The sequence below is a fragment of the Rhinatrema bivittatum genome, chromosome 4 (genome assembly GCF_901001135.1).
Source record: "Rhinatrema bivittatum chromosome 4, aRhiBiv1.1, whole genome shotgun sequence".
NCBI lineage: Eukaryota > Metazoa > Chordata > Amphibia > Gymnophiona > Rhinatrematidae > Rhinatrema > Rhinatrema bivittatum.
In genome coordinates this window covers 274,249,020-274,266,423 of record NC_042618.1, presented here as the reverse complement: position 1 = coordinate 274,266,423, position 17,404 = coordinate 274,249,020, and the positions used below count along the sequence as shown (strand labels likewise).

Sequence of the window (17,404 nt, the reverse complement as noted above, 5' to 3'; positions counted from 1 at the left end):
GCGCAAGATAAGGATTATTGGATGTTGTGGGCAAAAGGAGGGGCCACTATCCAAAATCAGGAACAAGATCAAATATGATTCAGCCCAAATGATAAAGTAGTGCCCCCCCCCCCCCCCCCCGACATATACTGCCCCATATTTTACTTTCTCTTCATCAGGCATCTCATGCAGCTCCTGCAGCATTAGTGGTTATGTTCTTTCACCACTGGTAGGGGCTGGTTTCAGCAGTCATGGATCTGGCTATTACCATATGTTCTCAGTGTATGCAATGTAATTTGTACAAGGCCTCCAAGGATTTGATCATCACTCCTGAACAACTAAACCGCCCCCTGGGCCCTTTCTTGCGAATCCAGGTTGATTTTATCGTATTGCCTTACAAGTATGCACTAACGCTGATTTGCTGCTTCTCAGAATGGGGTGAAGCTTTTCCAGTAATAAAGGCAGACACAATCTCTGTAGCTATGATTTTACTGAAATAATTTATTCCAAGATATGGAATCCCAGAATCAATTTAGAATGATCAGGGGACACACTTTGTGAATGACATAGTTATGTCATTAAGTAAGGTGTTAGGCATCTGTTTCAGGTTCCACACCCCTTACAGACCTCAAGCCTCTGCCCTTATAGAGAACTTCAATGGCAGGCTAAAAACTAAGCTGGGCATTATCATGACTGCAGCACACTTAACTGCAGCACACTTAACTCCCTTTAGCTCTAATGGCTTTGCGGGCATCACCCCATTCCAAGATAGGGCTTACCCCATTTGAGATAGTCACTGGACGACCAATTGCTATTGGTCTAATGCCAAAATCCTCCACTGCTTTCATATTTTCACAAGAGGTATATCTTAACCATTATTTGTTTATGTTGCAGAAAGTTTTGGCTTCACACTGGCAGAAAGTACAAGCATCTTTTCCTCCAGTGTACCCTGCGTCCACTGAGAATGTGCAACCATGTGATTTTGTTTTTGTAAAGATTTTCCAAAGAAGAACTCCTAGGCCCCCAGGTGGAAGGGACCCTATCAGGTACTTTTAACCTCACATTCTGCAGTAAAATTAGAAGGACACCCTACCTGGGTACACCTTTCTCACTGTAAAAAGGCTTACAGTACTACAACAGCAGGAAGCTCTGGGACATAGAACTCTCTCATGAGGCTACTGGAACAGATATGACCCTGCTTTTGCTTCTCTGGGCAAACTGCATCGATACGAGGACCATCACCTACAAAAGGGTTACTATTGTGTGATGAAATATCGTCTGTCTGTCTGCACGATGGGACTTTGTGCATGAATATTTTGACCATGAACTAAACATGACTGTTCACCTGTCTAAGGTCTACAACAAGGTGGTGACTCTCTCGAGGGCACATCCTTCATACTGCGGGGACAATAAGCATAAATGCCCCAGGTATCCTTCATGCTTTAACAGGACTCTAGATTGTAACTGCAGCAAAAGCAGCCAGTCAGTCTATGTGATTCACCAGCTGTGCCCTATGGAGGCTGAGAAAAGGATTCAGGGAACCTGCCCTACTGGTTATGGATGCAACCTCAGGTGTATAATGGGAACTATACTCACGATGAGTACACCCCTTCGCCCATGTTTCTGCTTGCCAAGGCTTATATTGAAGAGCAAGGCTACTCTATGTTGGGCCTTCCAGTTGTAACCGGAGGGAACATATCAGACAGTGCTGGGGAGGAGCCGGTTGTCGTGGTACATGTGGGCACCAACGACATAGGAAAATGTGGGAGAGAGGTTCTGGAAGCCAAATTTAGGATTTTAGGTAGGAAGCTAAAATCCAGAACCTCCAGGGTGGCATTCTCTGAAATGCTTCCTGTTCCACATGCAGGTCCCCAGAGGCAGAGAGAGCTCCAGAGTTTCAATGCGTGGATGAGACGATGGTGCAGGGAAGAAGGATTCAGCTTTGTAAGGAACTGGGGAAACTTTTGGGGAAAGGGGAGACTTTTCCGAAAGGATGGGCTCCACCTTAACCAGAGTGGAACCAAGCTGCTAGCACTAACTTTCAAAAAGGAGATAGAGCAGCTTTTAAACTAGAACAAGGGGGAAAGCCGACAGTCACTCAGCAGTGCATGGTTCGGAGAAATGTATCCTTGAAGGATACTAATGAAACAGGAGAGTTAGGGCATCCCAACAGAGAGGTTCCATTAAATGCAAACATAGTTCATATGCCTATATGTAAAAAATCACCAAAGCTAATGAGTTCCGAATTATCCCAAACAACTGAAAAGCAGGTTGTTAAAACAAGCAAAAACCACACTTTGAAATGTCTGTATGCCAATGCCAAGAAGTCTAAGAAGTAAGATGGGAGAGTTAGAGTGTATAGCAGCAAATGACGAGATTAACATAATTGGCATCACAGAGACTTGGTGGAAGGAGGATAACCAATGGGACAGTGCTATATCAGGGTACAAATTATATCGCAATGATAGGGAGGATCAACTTGGTGGGGTTTTGGCACTTTATGTCCGGGAGAGTATAGAGTCCAACAGGATAAAGATCATACAAGAGACTAAGGGGCAGATTTTAAATACTTGCGCGAGCGCGTACTTTTGTTAGAAAAAAACTGAAAGGTGCAGCTGCAAAGGTTAAAAGTGTTCAACAGGCATGGATACTGTTTAAAAATACAATCCTAGAAACGCAGTCCATATGTATTCCGCGCATTAAGAAAGGTGGAAGGAAGGCAAAACGATTACCGTCATGGTTAAAAGGTGAGGTGAAAGAGGCTATTGGATGAAGGATCCATCTGAAGAAAATAGGATAAAACATAAGCATTGTCAAGCTAAGTGTAAAACATTGATAAGACAGGCGAAGAGAGAATTTGAAATGAAATTGGCCATAGAGGCAAAAACACATAATAAAAACTTTATTAAATATATCCAAAGCAAGAAACCTGTGAGGGAGTCGGTTGGACCATTAGATGACAGAGGGGTTAAAGGGGCTCTTAGGGAAGATAAGGCCATTGCAGACAGACTAAATGAATTCTTTGCCTACGTGTTTACTCATGAGGATGTTGGGGGGATACCAGTTCCGGAGATGTTTTTCAGGGGTGATGAGTCAGACGAACTGAACGAAATCACTGTGAACCTGGAAGATGTAGTAGGCCAAATTGACAAACTAAAGAGTAGGAAATCACTGGGATCGGATGGTATGCATCCTAGGGTTCTGAAGGAACTCAAAAATGAAATTTCTGATCTATTAGCTAAAATTTGTAACTTATCATTAAAATCATCCATTGTACCTGACGACTGGAGGGTGGCCAATGTAACCCCAATATTTAAAAAAGGCTTCAGGGGCAATCCGGTTAACTATAGACCAGTGAGCATGACCTCAGTGCCGGGAAAAATAGTGGAAACTATTCTCAAGATCAAAATCATAGTGCATATAGAAAGACATGATTTAATGGAACATAGTCAACATGGATTTACCCAAGGGAAGTCTTGCCTAACAAATCTGCTTCATTTTTTTGCAGAGGTTAATAAACATGTGGATAAAGGTGAACCGGTAGATGTAGTGTATTTGGATTTTCAGAAGGCGTTTGACAAAGTCCCTCATGAGAGGCTTCTACGAAAACTAAAAAGTCATGGGATAGGAGGCGATGTCCTTTCGTGGATTACAAGCTGGTTAAAAGACAGGAAACAGAGAGTAGGATTAAATGGTCAATTTTCTCAGCGGAAAAGGGAAAACAGTGGAGTGCCTCAGGGATCTGTACTTGGACCGGTGCTTTCCAATATATATATAAATGATCTGAAAAGGTATACGACGAGTGAGGTTATCAAATTTGCGGATGATACAAAATTATTCAGAGTAGTTAAATCACAAGCGGATTGTGATACATTACAGGAGGACCTTGCAAGACTGGAAGACTGGGCATCCAAATGGCAGAAGAAATTTAATGTGGACAAGTGCAAGGTGTTGCATATAGGGAAAAATAACCCTTGCTGTAGTTACACGATGTTAGGTTCCATATTAGGAGCTACCACCCAGGAAAAAGATCTCAGCATCATAGTGGATAATACTTTAAAATTGTCAGCTCAGTGTGCTGCAGCAATCAAAAAAGCAAACAGAAATTTAGGATTAGGAAGGGAATGGTTAATAAATTGGAAAATATCATTATGCCTCTGTATCGCTCCACGGTGAGACAAAATCTTGAATTCTGTATACAATTCTCAAAAAAGATATAGTTGTGATGGAGAAGGTACAGAGAAGGGCAACCAAAATGATAAAGGGGATGGAACAGCTCCCCTATGAGGAAAGGCTGAAGAGGTTAGGGCTGTTCAGCTTGGAGAAGATACGGCTGAGGGGGGTTATGATAGAGGTCTTTAAGATCATGAGAGGTGTTGAACAAGTAGATGTGAATTGGTTATTTACACTTTCGAATAATAGAAAGACTAGGGGGCATTCCATAAAGTTAGCAAATAGCACATTTAAGACTAATAAGAGAACATTCTTTTTCACTCAACGCACAATAAAACTCTGGAATTTGTTGCCAGAGGATGTGGTTAGTGCAGTTAGTGTAGCTGGGTTCAAAAAAGGTTTGGTTAAGTTCTTGGAGAAGTCCATTAATGGCTATTAATCAAGTTTACTTAGGGAATAGCCACTGCTATTAATTGCATCAGTGGCATGGGATCTTCTTAATGTTTGGGTAATTGCCAGGTTCTTGTGTCCTGGTTTGGCCTCTGTTGGAAACAGGATGCTGGGCTTGATGGACTCTTGGTCTGACCCAGTTTGGCAACTTCTTATGTGTTCTTAATTTTATATGGCTATGTGAGTGAAATCTAAAATGTATACAGGAAGGGAAAGGATGTCAATATAAATCCTGCCCCTCTAGTTCTGTAACACACTGTGCGTCCACAGAAATTCCCCCAACAATGGAGCTTGGATGTTTCCCTTACAGCTCATCATACAAAAAAATATTTTCAAATTCTGGTGTCACCTCACAGTAACCGCAGCACAAAAACCTTCCATTGCCAGACATGTTGTGAACTAACACAAAATCCCGAAAAAAGATACTCAAAATCTATACAGCAAACCTATCATAGCATAACAGTAGTAACACCAAGGACTCAAAGAACAAGAACCGTACCTGTGAAAAAGCACAGGTAACTATTATACTGGGTCCCAAAATACCCATACACCACCTACTGGGGAAACAAAACAAACCCAATTGCTATAGATCCCTTCACAGTAGCAGAATCTCTCATCTTGGTCACACACACAGAGCAGAGACAGACCCTCATCAAACACAGAATAAAGGATCAAAAATAAGAACCAGGAATATGCAGACAAAAACTGAAATGGAAACCCCAAGAAGCCGTAGTCTGTGTGTAACAATGGAAAAACAGAACCACCACTCCTCATAAAACAAATAAAATCAAGAAATATAAAGCATCAATTATAATAGTAAAACCATACTAATAAATATTTTAAAAATAATGAGAAATAGAATAACTTCTATTAATTAAAATCATATACATTTTTTAAAAATTTCCAAGCACCAATAAAATATTTCAGAACAGCAAACATATCAAATAACATCTAATAATTAAAACTAATAAGGATAAAAAAATTAGTCCCTGCTGTCCATACCTGGGAACTCTTTATTTCCAGTCATCCTGAGATTGTAGAGGATTAGGGGGTTAGGGAGGGTGCACAAACTTTATCCTTTCCTACACATACTCGCATGCAGATTCTCTCTCACACATACACTGTCACATACACACAATACATGCTCTTATACACACCCACAACCTCTCTATCTCACACAGACACAGACACACTCTCAGGATCTAAGACCCTCTCATTCCCCCTGCCCTCCACACAGAAGCTCTTACTCCCCTGGATTCTCTCATACAAACACACTCTCACACTCACTGGCTCCTTCACATAAACACACACACACACACACACCCAGGCAAGCTCTCAGTCATTCTCACACCGCTTCCCCCCAGTCCTCAGGTATGCACATACTCATTCATTCTCACACACACAGACCCCCAGATAGGCACCAATTCATTCTTGCACGCACACACACACAGACAGCCAGGCAGGCACCCATTCATTCTCATACCCAGACACACCCCTAGGCAGACTTCCATTCATACACATGCATACACTGAAGGTAGACCCCCCTAATTTTCTTTTGCCAGGAACCTTGTAGCCTCTTTCATTCCTCTGCTGCTGCTGTCACTACTGCCGTGCGACTATTGGGGATGCATCGATCGCTGCTACTGACACTGAAGCCCGTTCTGCTGCCTCTTCTGTGCAGGCCCCACAGTATTAACATTTTGCAAGGTTTCCAGTTCCTCCATGCTGATTTCATACTTCGCAAGATCAGCATAGAGAAAGTGCTACTTTTGCACACTCCAAAAGATAACATATGCCACTCACTAAAAATGAAAAAAAAAAGTGTTTGTTCACCTTTGCTGTTTGATCTTAGTTTTCTAATCGGTTGGTCACAGGCTTTTTTTTGCCCATGTTCCGTTTCTGGGTATTTTGCCAATTCCTTTTACATGGCCTCTTTTTTTCTGTTTCTTCTCTCTCCACCTGTCTTCTTCCCCTCAAACAGGTTCTGATTCTCACTCGCTGTCTTTCTCTCACATGCACACTCAAGCTCTCATTCTCACATTTCTCTATGCTGTCTTACATACATACACAGTCTTCTTCACATGCTGTCTCACTCTCTCACCCACACAGGCTCTCTCACTCTCACATGCTGTCTCTCTCACACACACAGAGTCTCTCATATGCTGTCTTTCTGAATATACAGGCTCTTATTCCCACACACAATCTCTCAATTCATTGTCATATACACACACACACACTCTACAGGGCCTCAGCCTCTTTCTTACCTCTGGGCCTTCTCTTCACGGGTCGCCGCAGATGGGCTCTGCAGTGGCCCTGATCTTTTTGGGCCACTGAGAGGTGGGATCTGCAGCGGATCTGCTATTGGGCCTCCTCTAGTGGGGCCGTTGCGAGGTGGGTTCTGTAGCGGCTCTGTAAATCAGGACTCCTCTTCACGGGCCAGTGCAGGTTGGGATTCATAGTGGCCCTGCTACTGGACCTTTTCTTCTCGGGCCGCAGTGAGGTGGGATCCACGGCGGCCCTGCCACAAATGCTGCTCCTCTTCTAACGGCTGCCAATGCTCCTTCTCCTTCCTGCCCACGAGGCTGTGGCAATGGGTTTTTATCTGGGGCTGCACAGGCAGGAAGGAGAAATTGCACTTGGAGGTTTGGAAGTGACTTTTTCTTTGGGCCCTGGTTGGATGAGCTCCACCATGGCCCTGCCGATCTTCCTGCTGGGAGCAGCCATGAACCCATGTGGCTTAGAGGGAACAATGGTGGAAACACAGCACATAAATATAATGCTTCTCTGCCTAGCCGCTAGTGGGATGATGTCCACTGGCAGCCACATGTGCCTCTCTTTGTCGGCCATTAGAGTCTCACTATGGCCCTGCACCCAGGGGCATTGGCCCCTCTGCCGCCCCTTGCTATGCCACTGAGGATAGGGTATCATTTTGGGGAGACTAAAAGCGGATGAGTGGAGATCACTGGAGTGTGGAAAAAAGAGGCTGGGGGATGAGAGGGGGATTGGCTGGAGGACATATGTCTGTTTATAAGAGAGGGGTTTGTGTTCATGTGTGTGAGAGAGAAGGGATTGGTGCCAAGTGTATGTATGTGTATGTCATATTGAGTAGGATGTCTGTGAGGGGATGCAAGGAAGAGCGGGACCGGAGCATGGTAGGGACACCTCCATCCTCTCCTCTCCTCCCCACCCAATGTAATTCAAATCCTTCCTCTCTTGATCTTGGATTGTATCCCCCAAGATCCAAAAATCTCCCTTCCTTCCTTCTTTCTTCTCCCTTCTTCCCAGATCCTGGAACCAACTCCCCAACCCTTCCTCCTCCTCTTCCTCAATCCAAGCACCTACCTCTCTCTTCCTCCCCTATTCCAGATTCCTAATCTTCTCCATCTTCATCATCCCTAGTTCTCTTTCTTTCTCACACTCTTCTCCCTGATGCTCCTTTCCTCTCTGCATCACAGAGGTTTCCTCCTTTATTGATACATGAGATCACTTTTCTTCAACCAATAAAAATAAAATAAATGATACTAAATAGTATAAAACTACTTTATTTTTATAATGTAATATAAAAGATGGAAAAGTTTGCCAATTTGCTTCAGAATTTTTTTAATTTCTGCCACAAGAAACTAGAGGACTGTACTTTAGACCTCCTTTTCCCTGTTGTCCAACACTGGTGGGTATTGGGGGGGGGGGGGGGGGTGAGGCAGCAACAGCACCAACAGTGCCTCGGGGAGCCAAAATCTTAAATCTGTCACTGCTCATGTGTGGTACTAATCTTTCATATACAAAAGGATTTCTAATCTTGTCTAGGGTACATTCTGTCTTAATTATTATTGGAACCCATAACTCACTTATTAGTGATGAAAAAAAAAAAAGTCCCCATCTTCTCACCCTTCAACTCCATCCCCACACTCATACCAGCACTTCCCTTCCATACATCCCTACTGATGATTGTTTTCTAGCATGAGCAAAGAAATACCACATTCAGAAAGAGATAGGAGTATAAAAGAAATGTGTGCCCTGTTTGCTTTGTCTTTCTCACAGCTATTCCTACTGTACTGCTGACATTAACACAGTGTTGGAAGGGAGATGCAGTGCCAATGGTACAGTAGCCAGCAACCTGGAGAAGTTGAGAACTGAGAACTCTCCTGGAGACATAGAGAACTCCAAGTTATGCTGGCACTCAAGCTCCCAATTCAAGGCTCATGTAAGCAGATACTCTGACTTCTGCATAATTCGCCAAATACAGGTCAGTTGGCAATCTTAAACATGGGGGCACGACTGCCCAAAGATTTAAAGAATAATTGTATGACATATTAACAATAATTAACAACTTGAAATAAACAAAATGGGTAGTTTTTTTTAACAGTCCACATTGATATTACTAAACTTACTTTACACCAATTTACAAAGGGAATATACACAAGAAATTTCTATCTAAAGGGATTTATAAAATCGCTATGGGATTCTTTTGTTAATTTTTTTTTCCTATAGACACAAAATGGGAGAAAAGTCTTAATGAATCAGACCCAGCATGTTTTCAGTATATGAGAGTTTTAAAACTGTAAAATCTCACTCTTTAGAAATCCCTCACTAGTCAATCTTTCACAATATCATTGGCAAATGTTAACTCTCTTTTCCAATTAAACAGTTCTAAAAAACAGAGTTAATAAAAAGCAATACCATACCTTGCCCAAAGCTTATCAAATTCGGCTGATGTGATAGGAATAGAAAATCTGTATAACACAGTTCTTAAATCCATCTTCTGCATGATGGCATTACCATCACTATCAAATTCATGACAAGTCTGTGACAAATAAAAAAATATGGTTTCAGAAACATCATTATAAAATTATTTTTGCATGGATTATCAGAACAATCGAATATGACAAATAACACTAGAAACATAGTAACAGTAAATAATGGCAAAAAGACACAAATAGCCCATCAGGATTTCTCAGGGTTGTTACTGCTGATCTGTGCAGGTTATCCCCACACTTTCTATTTAATAGGGTCATTTATCAAATCGTGTTAGGGCCTTATTGCATGCGTTAGGGCCTTAACACAGGCGATAATGCTGTAACGCATGCGATAAATACCACATTGCAAAATGTGTATGCACAGCAACACAGGAAATAACTATACCTCATTTCTGTGCATTGTGCCTACGATAGCTTCGCATTACCGTCCAAAAACATTTTTATAGCAAATTCCAGTGAGAGAGAGAGAGAAAGAGGGAGAGCTTCTGAGAAGGCTCACATATAAGATAACTTTTCATACCGTTATAAGAGGGGGCTTTATGAACTCGGGGTGAGGTATTGGGGGTGTGGTAGGTTTTAGGGGGAAGTTTTCCATGCACAGTCAGAGGTACTAACAGCAGAGTAGATAGACATCATTGAAGATGTACATATAAATCAAAATAACAATCAAATACCACCTAAAATAAAACAAATAAAAATACCTCAAATTACAGCCAATCGTAAGTGCATAATTAATAAAATATGGTCAAATGCCTTATTGAAAAACAAGCCTTTATTGCTTTCCTAAATTTTAATTAATCAGTAATACAATGGATATCAAAAGGCAATGAGTTCCAAACAGATGGTGCTTGATAGGAAAATGACATTTCTCTAGTGGATTTTAAATGGATTACTATTAGTGATGGAACATAAAGAAGCTCTGCTTGGGAAGAGTGCAGGAATATAAGAAACTAACAATTTAGAGAGATATTGTGGATGACCTGAAGATAAAGCACGGAAAGTAATGCATACAATTTTGAATCTGATCATATAAGTAACTAGTAACCAGTGTAATTGTTTAAGAACAGGGGAAACATGATTGTATTTTCAGAAGCCAAATAGTAATATAGCCGCTGCATTTTGTAACAGCTGAAGATGTGTCACTTGTATATTGGGGATACCAAGGAAAGCAAAATTGCTTACCTTGTAATAGGTGTTATCCCAGGACAGCAGGATGTAGTCCTCACATATGGGTGACATCGGTAATGGAGCCCTATGACGGAAAACTTTCTGTCAAAGTTTCTAAAAGCTTTGACTGACACTGGCACATTGAATGCACTGAGCATGCTCAGCATGCTATGATCCCTGCGTCCACAGGGGTCTCCCTTCAGTCTCGTTTGTAGCATTATGCGTAAGCGAAAATATAAAAGAAAATAATAAAACATATCGGACCCAACTCCGCGGGGTGGCGGGTGGGTTCTGTGAGGACTATATCCTGCTGTCCTGGGATAACACCTATTACAAGGTAAGCAATTTTGCTTTATCCCAGGACAAGCAGGATGCTAGTCCTCACATATGGGTGATTAGCAAGCTAGAGGCTGAGTCATTTTGTAGTGAAGCAACAGTGAAGAATTGTTGGTCAAAATGAGGCAGCCGAAGATCACAGCAGGTTGGATGTAGAAGGAGTTGGGGATATATTGGAAAAAAGTTCTGTAAGACAGATTGTCTAAAGGCCGAATCTTGTCGTTTTTCTTTGCCCTAGCAATAAAGAGCTGCAAAGGTGTGAAGGGGACTCCATGTTGCAGCTTTATATATGGTAATAATGGGCACTGAACGATAGTGTACTACTGATGTAGACATAGCCGTTACTATGTGTGTTGTTACTCGCCCTTGGAGAGGAACGTTTGCTTTTTCATAACAGAATTCGATACAGACTGTTAGTCAGTCGGAGAGAGTCCGCCTTACTACCGCGACTCTTGGTTCATTTTATGTGAAAAGAAACAAAGAGTTGGTTGGATGTCCTATGGACTGCCGTGCGGTTCAGGTAAAAAGCTAGTGCAAGTTTTCAATCTAAGGTGTATAAGACTCTCTCTCCCTGGCTAGAGAGAGAGGTCTTGAAAAGAAAGTAGGCAAGACTATTGACTGATTAAGTGAAAATCTGTTACTACTTTTGGTAGGAATTTGGAGTGAGTGCAAAGGACTACTGTGTCTGTGTCATGCAGGAACCTTATGTAGGGTGAGTATGTGACGAGAGGTTGCAACTCACTGACCCTCGTAGCCGATGGAATGGCTACTAGAAAATACTTGTTAGGTAAGAAATTTCTAGTCGCAGGAATGTATCACACTAGGTCCCATTTAATGACCAGTGGTCGAATGGGGGGCTTAAGGTGAAGTAAGCCTCTCATAAACCGACATACTAGGGGTCACGCTGTTATTGGCGTATCCCCTATTTCCTTGTGATATGCCGCTATGGCATTTAGGTGTACTCTTACAGAGGATGTCTGGAGACCATAATCCGAAGGTGATATAAGCAATCTAGTACAGAAGGAGTGGGGCAAGAAAAAAGGTGAAAACCTGTTTGTGTGCACCACTTGGTAAATCTAGTCCACTAAAAGTGGTAAGGTTTACGTGTGGAAGGCTTTCATGAAGTTGGCAAAGAGTCAAGCGGAAGAGAGGATTGCCAAGGAGATAAAAAATGGTGACAAAACATTTTTCAGATACATCAGCGAAAAGAGAAAGGTCCAAAGTGGTATAGTGAAATTGAAAGGTGGTAATGATCAATGTGTAGAGAGAGACGAAGAAATGGCAGAAATATTAAACAAATACTTCAGCTCTGTGTTCACTAAAGAAGACCCTGGAGAAGGACCATCTCTAAACAACAAGAAACTGGAGGGAAGGGGAATAGATGAAAATCCTTTTACAGTAGAAAATGTGTGGGAAGAACTAAAGAACCTTAAAGTGGACAAAGCCATGGGGCCTGATGGGATTCATCCAAGGATATTGAGGGAGCTCAGAGATGTTCTGGCGGGTCCGCTGTGTGACCTGTTCAATAGATCCCTAGAAACGGGAGTGGTGCCGAGTGATTGGAGAAGAGCGGTGGTGGTCCCGCTTCACAAGAGTGGGAACAGGGAAGAGGCAGGCAACTACAGACCGGTTAGCCTCACTTCGGTGGTGGGAAAAGTAATGGAGTCACTGCTGAAAGAGAGAATAGTCAACTATCTACAGTCTGGAGAATTGATGGACCAGAGGCAGCATGGATTCACCAGGGGAAGATCCTGTCAGACAAATTTGATTGACTTTTTTGACTGGGTAACCAAGGAATTGGATCAAGGAAGAGCACTAGATGTCATCTACTTGGATTTCAGCAAAGCTTTTGATACGGTTCCGCACAGGAGACTGGTGAATAAAACGAGAAGCTTGGGAGTGAGTGCCGATGTGGTGACCTGGATTGCAAATTGGTTGACGGACAGAAAACAATGTGTGATGGTAAATGGAGCCTTCTCTGAAGAGAGAGCGGTTTTAAGTGGTGTGCCGCAAGGATCGGTGTTGGGACCGGTCCTGTTCAATATCTTTGTGAGCGACATTGCGGACGGGATAGAAGGTAAGGTTTGTCTTTTTGCGGATGACACTAAGATCTGCAACAGAGTGGACACGCCGGAAGGAGTGGAGAGAATGAGACGGGATCTAAGGAAACTGGAAGAGTGGTCGAAGATATGGCAGCTGAGATTCAATGCCAAGAAGTGCAAAGTCATGCATATGGGGAGTGGAAATCCGAATGAACTGTACTCGATGGGGGGGGAAAGGCTGATGAGCACGGAGCAGGAGAGGGACCTTGGGGTGATAGTGTCTAATGATGTGAAGACAGCGAAACAATGCGACAAGGCGATAGCAAAAGCCAGAAGAATGCTGGGCTGCATAGAGAGAGGAATATCAAGTAAGAAAAGGGAAGTGATTATTCCCTTGTACAGGTCCTTGGTGAGGCCTCACCTGGAGTACTGTGTTCAGTTCTGGAGACCGTATCTACAAAAAGACAAAGACAAGATGGAAGCGGTACAGAGAAGGGCGACCAGGAAGGTGGAGGATCTTCATAGGATGACGTACGAGGAGAGATTGAAGAATCTAAATATGTACACCCTGGAGGAGAGGAGGAGCAGAGGTGATATGATACAGACTTTCAGATACTTGAAAGGTTTTAATGATCCAAAAACAACGACAAACCTCTTCCGTAGGAAAATAATCAGCAGAACCAGGGGTCACGATTTGAGGCTCCAGGGAGGAAGATTCAGAACCAATGTCAGGAAGTATTTCTTCACGGAGAGGGTGGTGGATGCCTGGAATGCCCTTCCGGAGGAAGTGGTGAAGACCAGAACTGTGAAAGACTTCAAAGGGGCGTGGGATAAACACTGCGGATCCATAAAGTCAAGAGGCCACCAATGAAGAGTGGGTGACTCGCCAGAATGATGGCTATTGACACAATACCCTTACTAAATAAACATACACATGCTTACTGTGACTCCTACATCGCTCTAAGCTTCAACAGCAAGAGGTAATGGAAAAAAGGATTTGCACTCATAAAGAGGGGAGTAGCTGGCTTGTTACGGCGGTTACTACCCCAAACCAAATATGCCTGATACTTCACTTTCAATGCATATACAGCATAGCTCTCTGCTTCAATGACAGGGGAGAAGAATAACTGATACTTCACACATCCAGCAGAGCTCTCTGCTACAACGGCAAAGGAGAAGAAAAAGGGTTCGCACTCAAAACGCGGGGAGTAGCTGGCTTGTTACGGCGGTTACTACCCCAAACCAAATGTGCCTGATACTTCACTTTCCATGCATATCCAGCATGGTTCTCTCCTGCATCGGCATGGGAGAAAGACTGATACATCACGCATTTCCAGCATAGCTCTCTGCTTCAAGGGCAGGGGGAAAAAAAAAAACAAAAAAAAAACCTGATGCTTCACATCCTGCATAGCTTCAACGACAGGGGTGAAGAAAAAAAAGGATTCGCAATCACAAAGCGAGGAGTAGCTGGCTTGTTACGGCGGTTACTACCCCAACCAAATGTGCCTGATACTTCACTTTCAATGCATATCCAGCATGGCTCTCTGCTTCTACAGCAGGGGAGAAGAAAAAAAAAAAAAAAAAACCAACAAGAGCTGTACAACATAGTCTAGGTAAAACAAATAAGCATGGGTGTAGCTTGCTTATCGCGGCGGTTACTGCCCCTACTACCCCTAACTAATCAAGCTAGATATTTCACTTGCATGCAGCTCCATCACTGCTCTCTACATTAATGGTGGGGGTGGAAGGGGAATAGAACAAGGAGCTAAGAGTAACAGATAAGAATGAGAGAAAAAATGTGTGAGGCTTGCTGGGCAGACTGGATGGGCCATTCGGTCTTCTTCTGCCGTCATTTCTATGTTTCTATGTTTCTATGAAGCTACGAGAACTTTAGAGACTTCTGTTGAAAGATTAAGTGGTTGCAGAATTTCAACATTCAAGCTGTCAGGGCAAGAGTTGTTAGGTTGGGATAACGCAACTCGTCCTGATTCCAAGTTACGAGAGTGGGCGCTGTGCCCAGGTGAATTGGTCTCTGATCGAGAGGTCGAGGAATATGGGAAACCATACTTGTCAAAGTCCATATAGGGCTAAGAGGACTATTGATCCTCTGTCCTGTTGTAGGTTCACGAGAGTTTTGGCTATGAAGTATGGGACGATAAAACAAACAATCAACTGTGTGATTATGATGTATATAATAATACTAAATACAGAGAGGACATCATAAATAGTAGCTGTTTTTTTAGATTGTGATACCTCATAGAGTATGGAGCCTCTCTATATTTATCAGAGGGTGCTCGCTTCAGAAAAAGTCAAATATCTAACGTTAACCATAATTCACAAGGTTGGTTTAACGCCGTAAGACTTTTTTTTTGTGTGTATAATTACTGGTATCAACAATCGGGGTTTTTTTAAGGTGCTTTGCAAAATTTTTTACATTTTTGTGAAAATTAAGATGGATATGACAGATCACTTATCATTATGTGCTTGGCGTGAAGAGGTGACAGCTTTTCAAACATCGGCATAAACCCGACACCTCCGTGTTTCGTGGACTTCTTCAGGGGTATATTCTTGCAACGGTGTCTATAACAAAAATCAAATGTTAGTTGTTTAAACCACATATTTACCAGCATGATGTTGACCATTAGTCACCTGACGCTATAGGCATACGTTTTTAGAAGTCTGTCCCATCACACAACGCTTTAAACGTGATCACAGCTTTAAGAGAAGCAGGATCCGCCATTTGTTTGCCGCGCTTTATTTAAAGAGAAAGTTTGGAATGTCAGCAGACCAATCAGATCAAAGTAGGAAATTGCGTCAGCTAGACACAGGCTAGAGCAATGATGACCACTCAATGTTGTCTTTTAATCCCGCTGGAGCTTCTGTTGCAAGGGTAAAAATCCACCATTGCTCACGGTAGTTAAGATGACTCATGACGTCACCTCCTCTTGGATTTGTTTGCAGCTGTTCCAATACGGTCCATTGTAATTGATCAAATGTGTGTGAACATTGAGAACAATTGGGGCTTCAACATTGGCCGTGTTGATACGGCTTCTGTGTTCGTGTAATCTGACTTATTTGTCTTTTCGTCCGACCCACATACAAGAGTGGGCATGGACATTGAATAAGATATATTACCTGTGTGGATTCACATGAAGTATTTGCATTTTTTGTATATATTTTATGAGTAACAGGATGTTGCCATTCATGTCCTTCTATTGTGAGATCACATATATCACATTTGCCACACTTGGAATGTATCCCGTTAGTGACTTTGGATCCACTAATTGAAACAGACAACGCTGTTGATTGGGATACATTCGTGTATAAAGATATGACATCCATAGTGGCTAATAGAGTGGAAGGTGACGGTATTTCAGCTTCTGAAGCAAATCTGTAATAGCGTGAATCTGTGAATAAAAATCACCATTGAACTGAAAATAATTATGTTGAAGAACAAGTTGCGCTATTTCAAAAATGAATTTAAATGGAATGCGGCCACCCTTTAGTTTTTCTTTGAGACATTCCTCCACAATAGACAACGCTGTTGATTGGGATACATTAGTGTATAAAGATATGACATCCATAGTGGCTAATAGAGTGGAAGGTGACGGTATTTCAGCTTCTGAAGCTTCTTATACACTAATGTATCCCAATCAACAGCGCTGTCTATTGTGGAAGAATGTCTCAAAGAAAAACTAAAGGGTGGCCGCATTCCATTTAAATTCATTTTTGAAATAGCGCAACTTGTTCTTCAACATAATTATTTTCAGTTCAATGGTGATTTTTATTTACAGATTCACGGCATAGCGATGGGGTCCTCAGTGGCCCCATCAATAGCCAATTTGGTGATGGACCGTTTTGAATGCACATTTATTTATTCCTCAACTTGGTTCTCTCATATTAACTTTTGGATTCGTTACATCGATGATTTATTATTTTTTTGGACAGCTGAAGAAACCACCCTAAAAAAATTTTTATCCTGGATAAATAATTTGGACCCAGATCTAAAATTCACACTACAATTTAGTAATACACAACTTCCATTTTTGGATATACTTATTAACAAACAATCTACTATCCTTAATACCACAGTTTATCGCAAAGAGATTGAAAGGAACAATCTCCTGCGCTATAACAGTTTTCATCCCCGGGCATTCAAAAATGGCCTTCCAGTTAGCCAATTTTTTAGAATACGGCGGTTATGTTCCTCCAACAAGGACTTCAAGATTCAAGCGCAAATCTTGACAAAAAGATTTTTTGAACAAGGGGCGGATTTTAAGAGCCCTGCTCGCCTAAATCCGCCCAAAACCGGGCAGATTTAGGCGAGCAGGGCCCTGCGCGCCGGTGAGCCTATTTTACATAGGCCTACCAGCGCGTGCAGAGCCCCGGGACTCGCGTAATTCCCGGGGTTTTCGGAGGGGGGCGTGTCGGGGGCGGGGCCGAGCGCCGCGCCGTTTTCGGGGCGTGTCGGCAGCGTTTTGGGGACGGGCCCGGGGGCGTGGT

The 17,404-nt window shown here is 42.5% G+C and overlaps 1 protein-coding gene across 1 annotated transcript in view; it reads right to left on the bottom strand.

Moving 5' to 3' along the window:
- Positions 1-17,404, bottom strand: part of EFCAB6 (EF-hand calcium binding domain 6) — a 958,412-nt gene that overhangs the window by 448,458 nt on the left and 492,550 nt on the right. Inside the window, exon 14 of the mRNA XM_029597490.1 lies at positions 9,285-9,403. Within this exon, the coding sequence (XP_029453350.1) occupies positions 9,285-9,403 (119 nt within the window). The remainder of the gene's footprint in view (positions 1-9,284; positions 9,404-17,404) is intronic.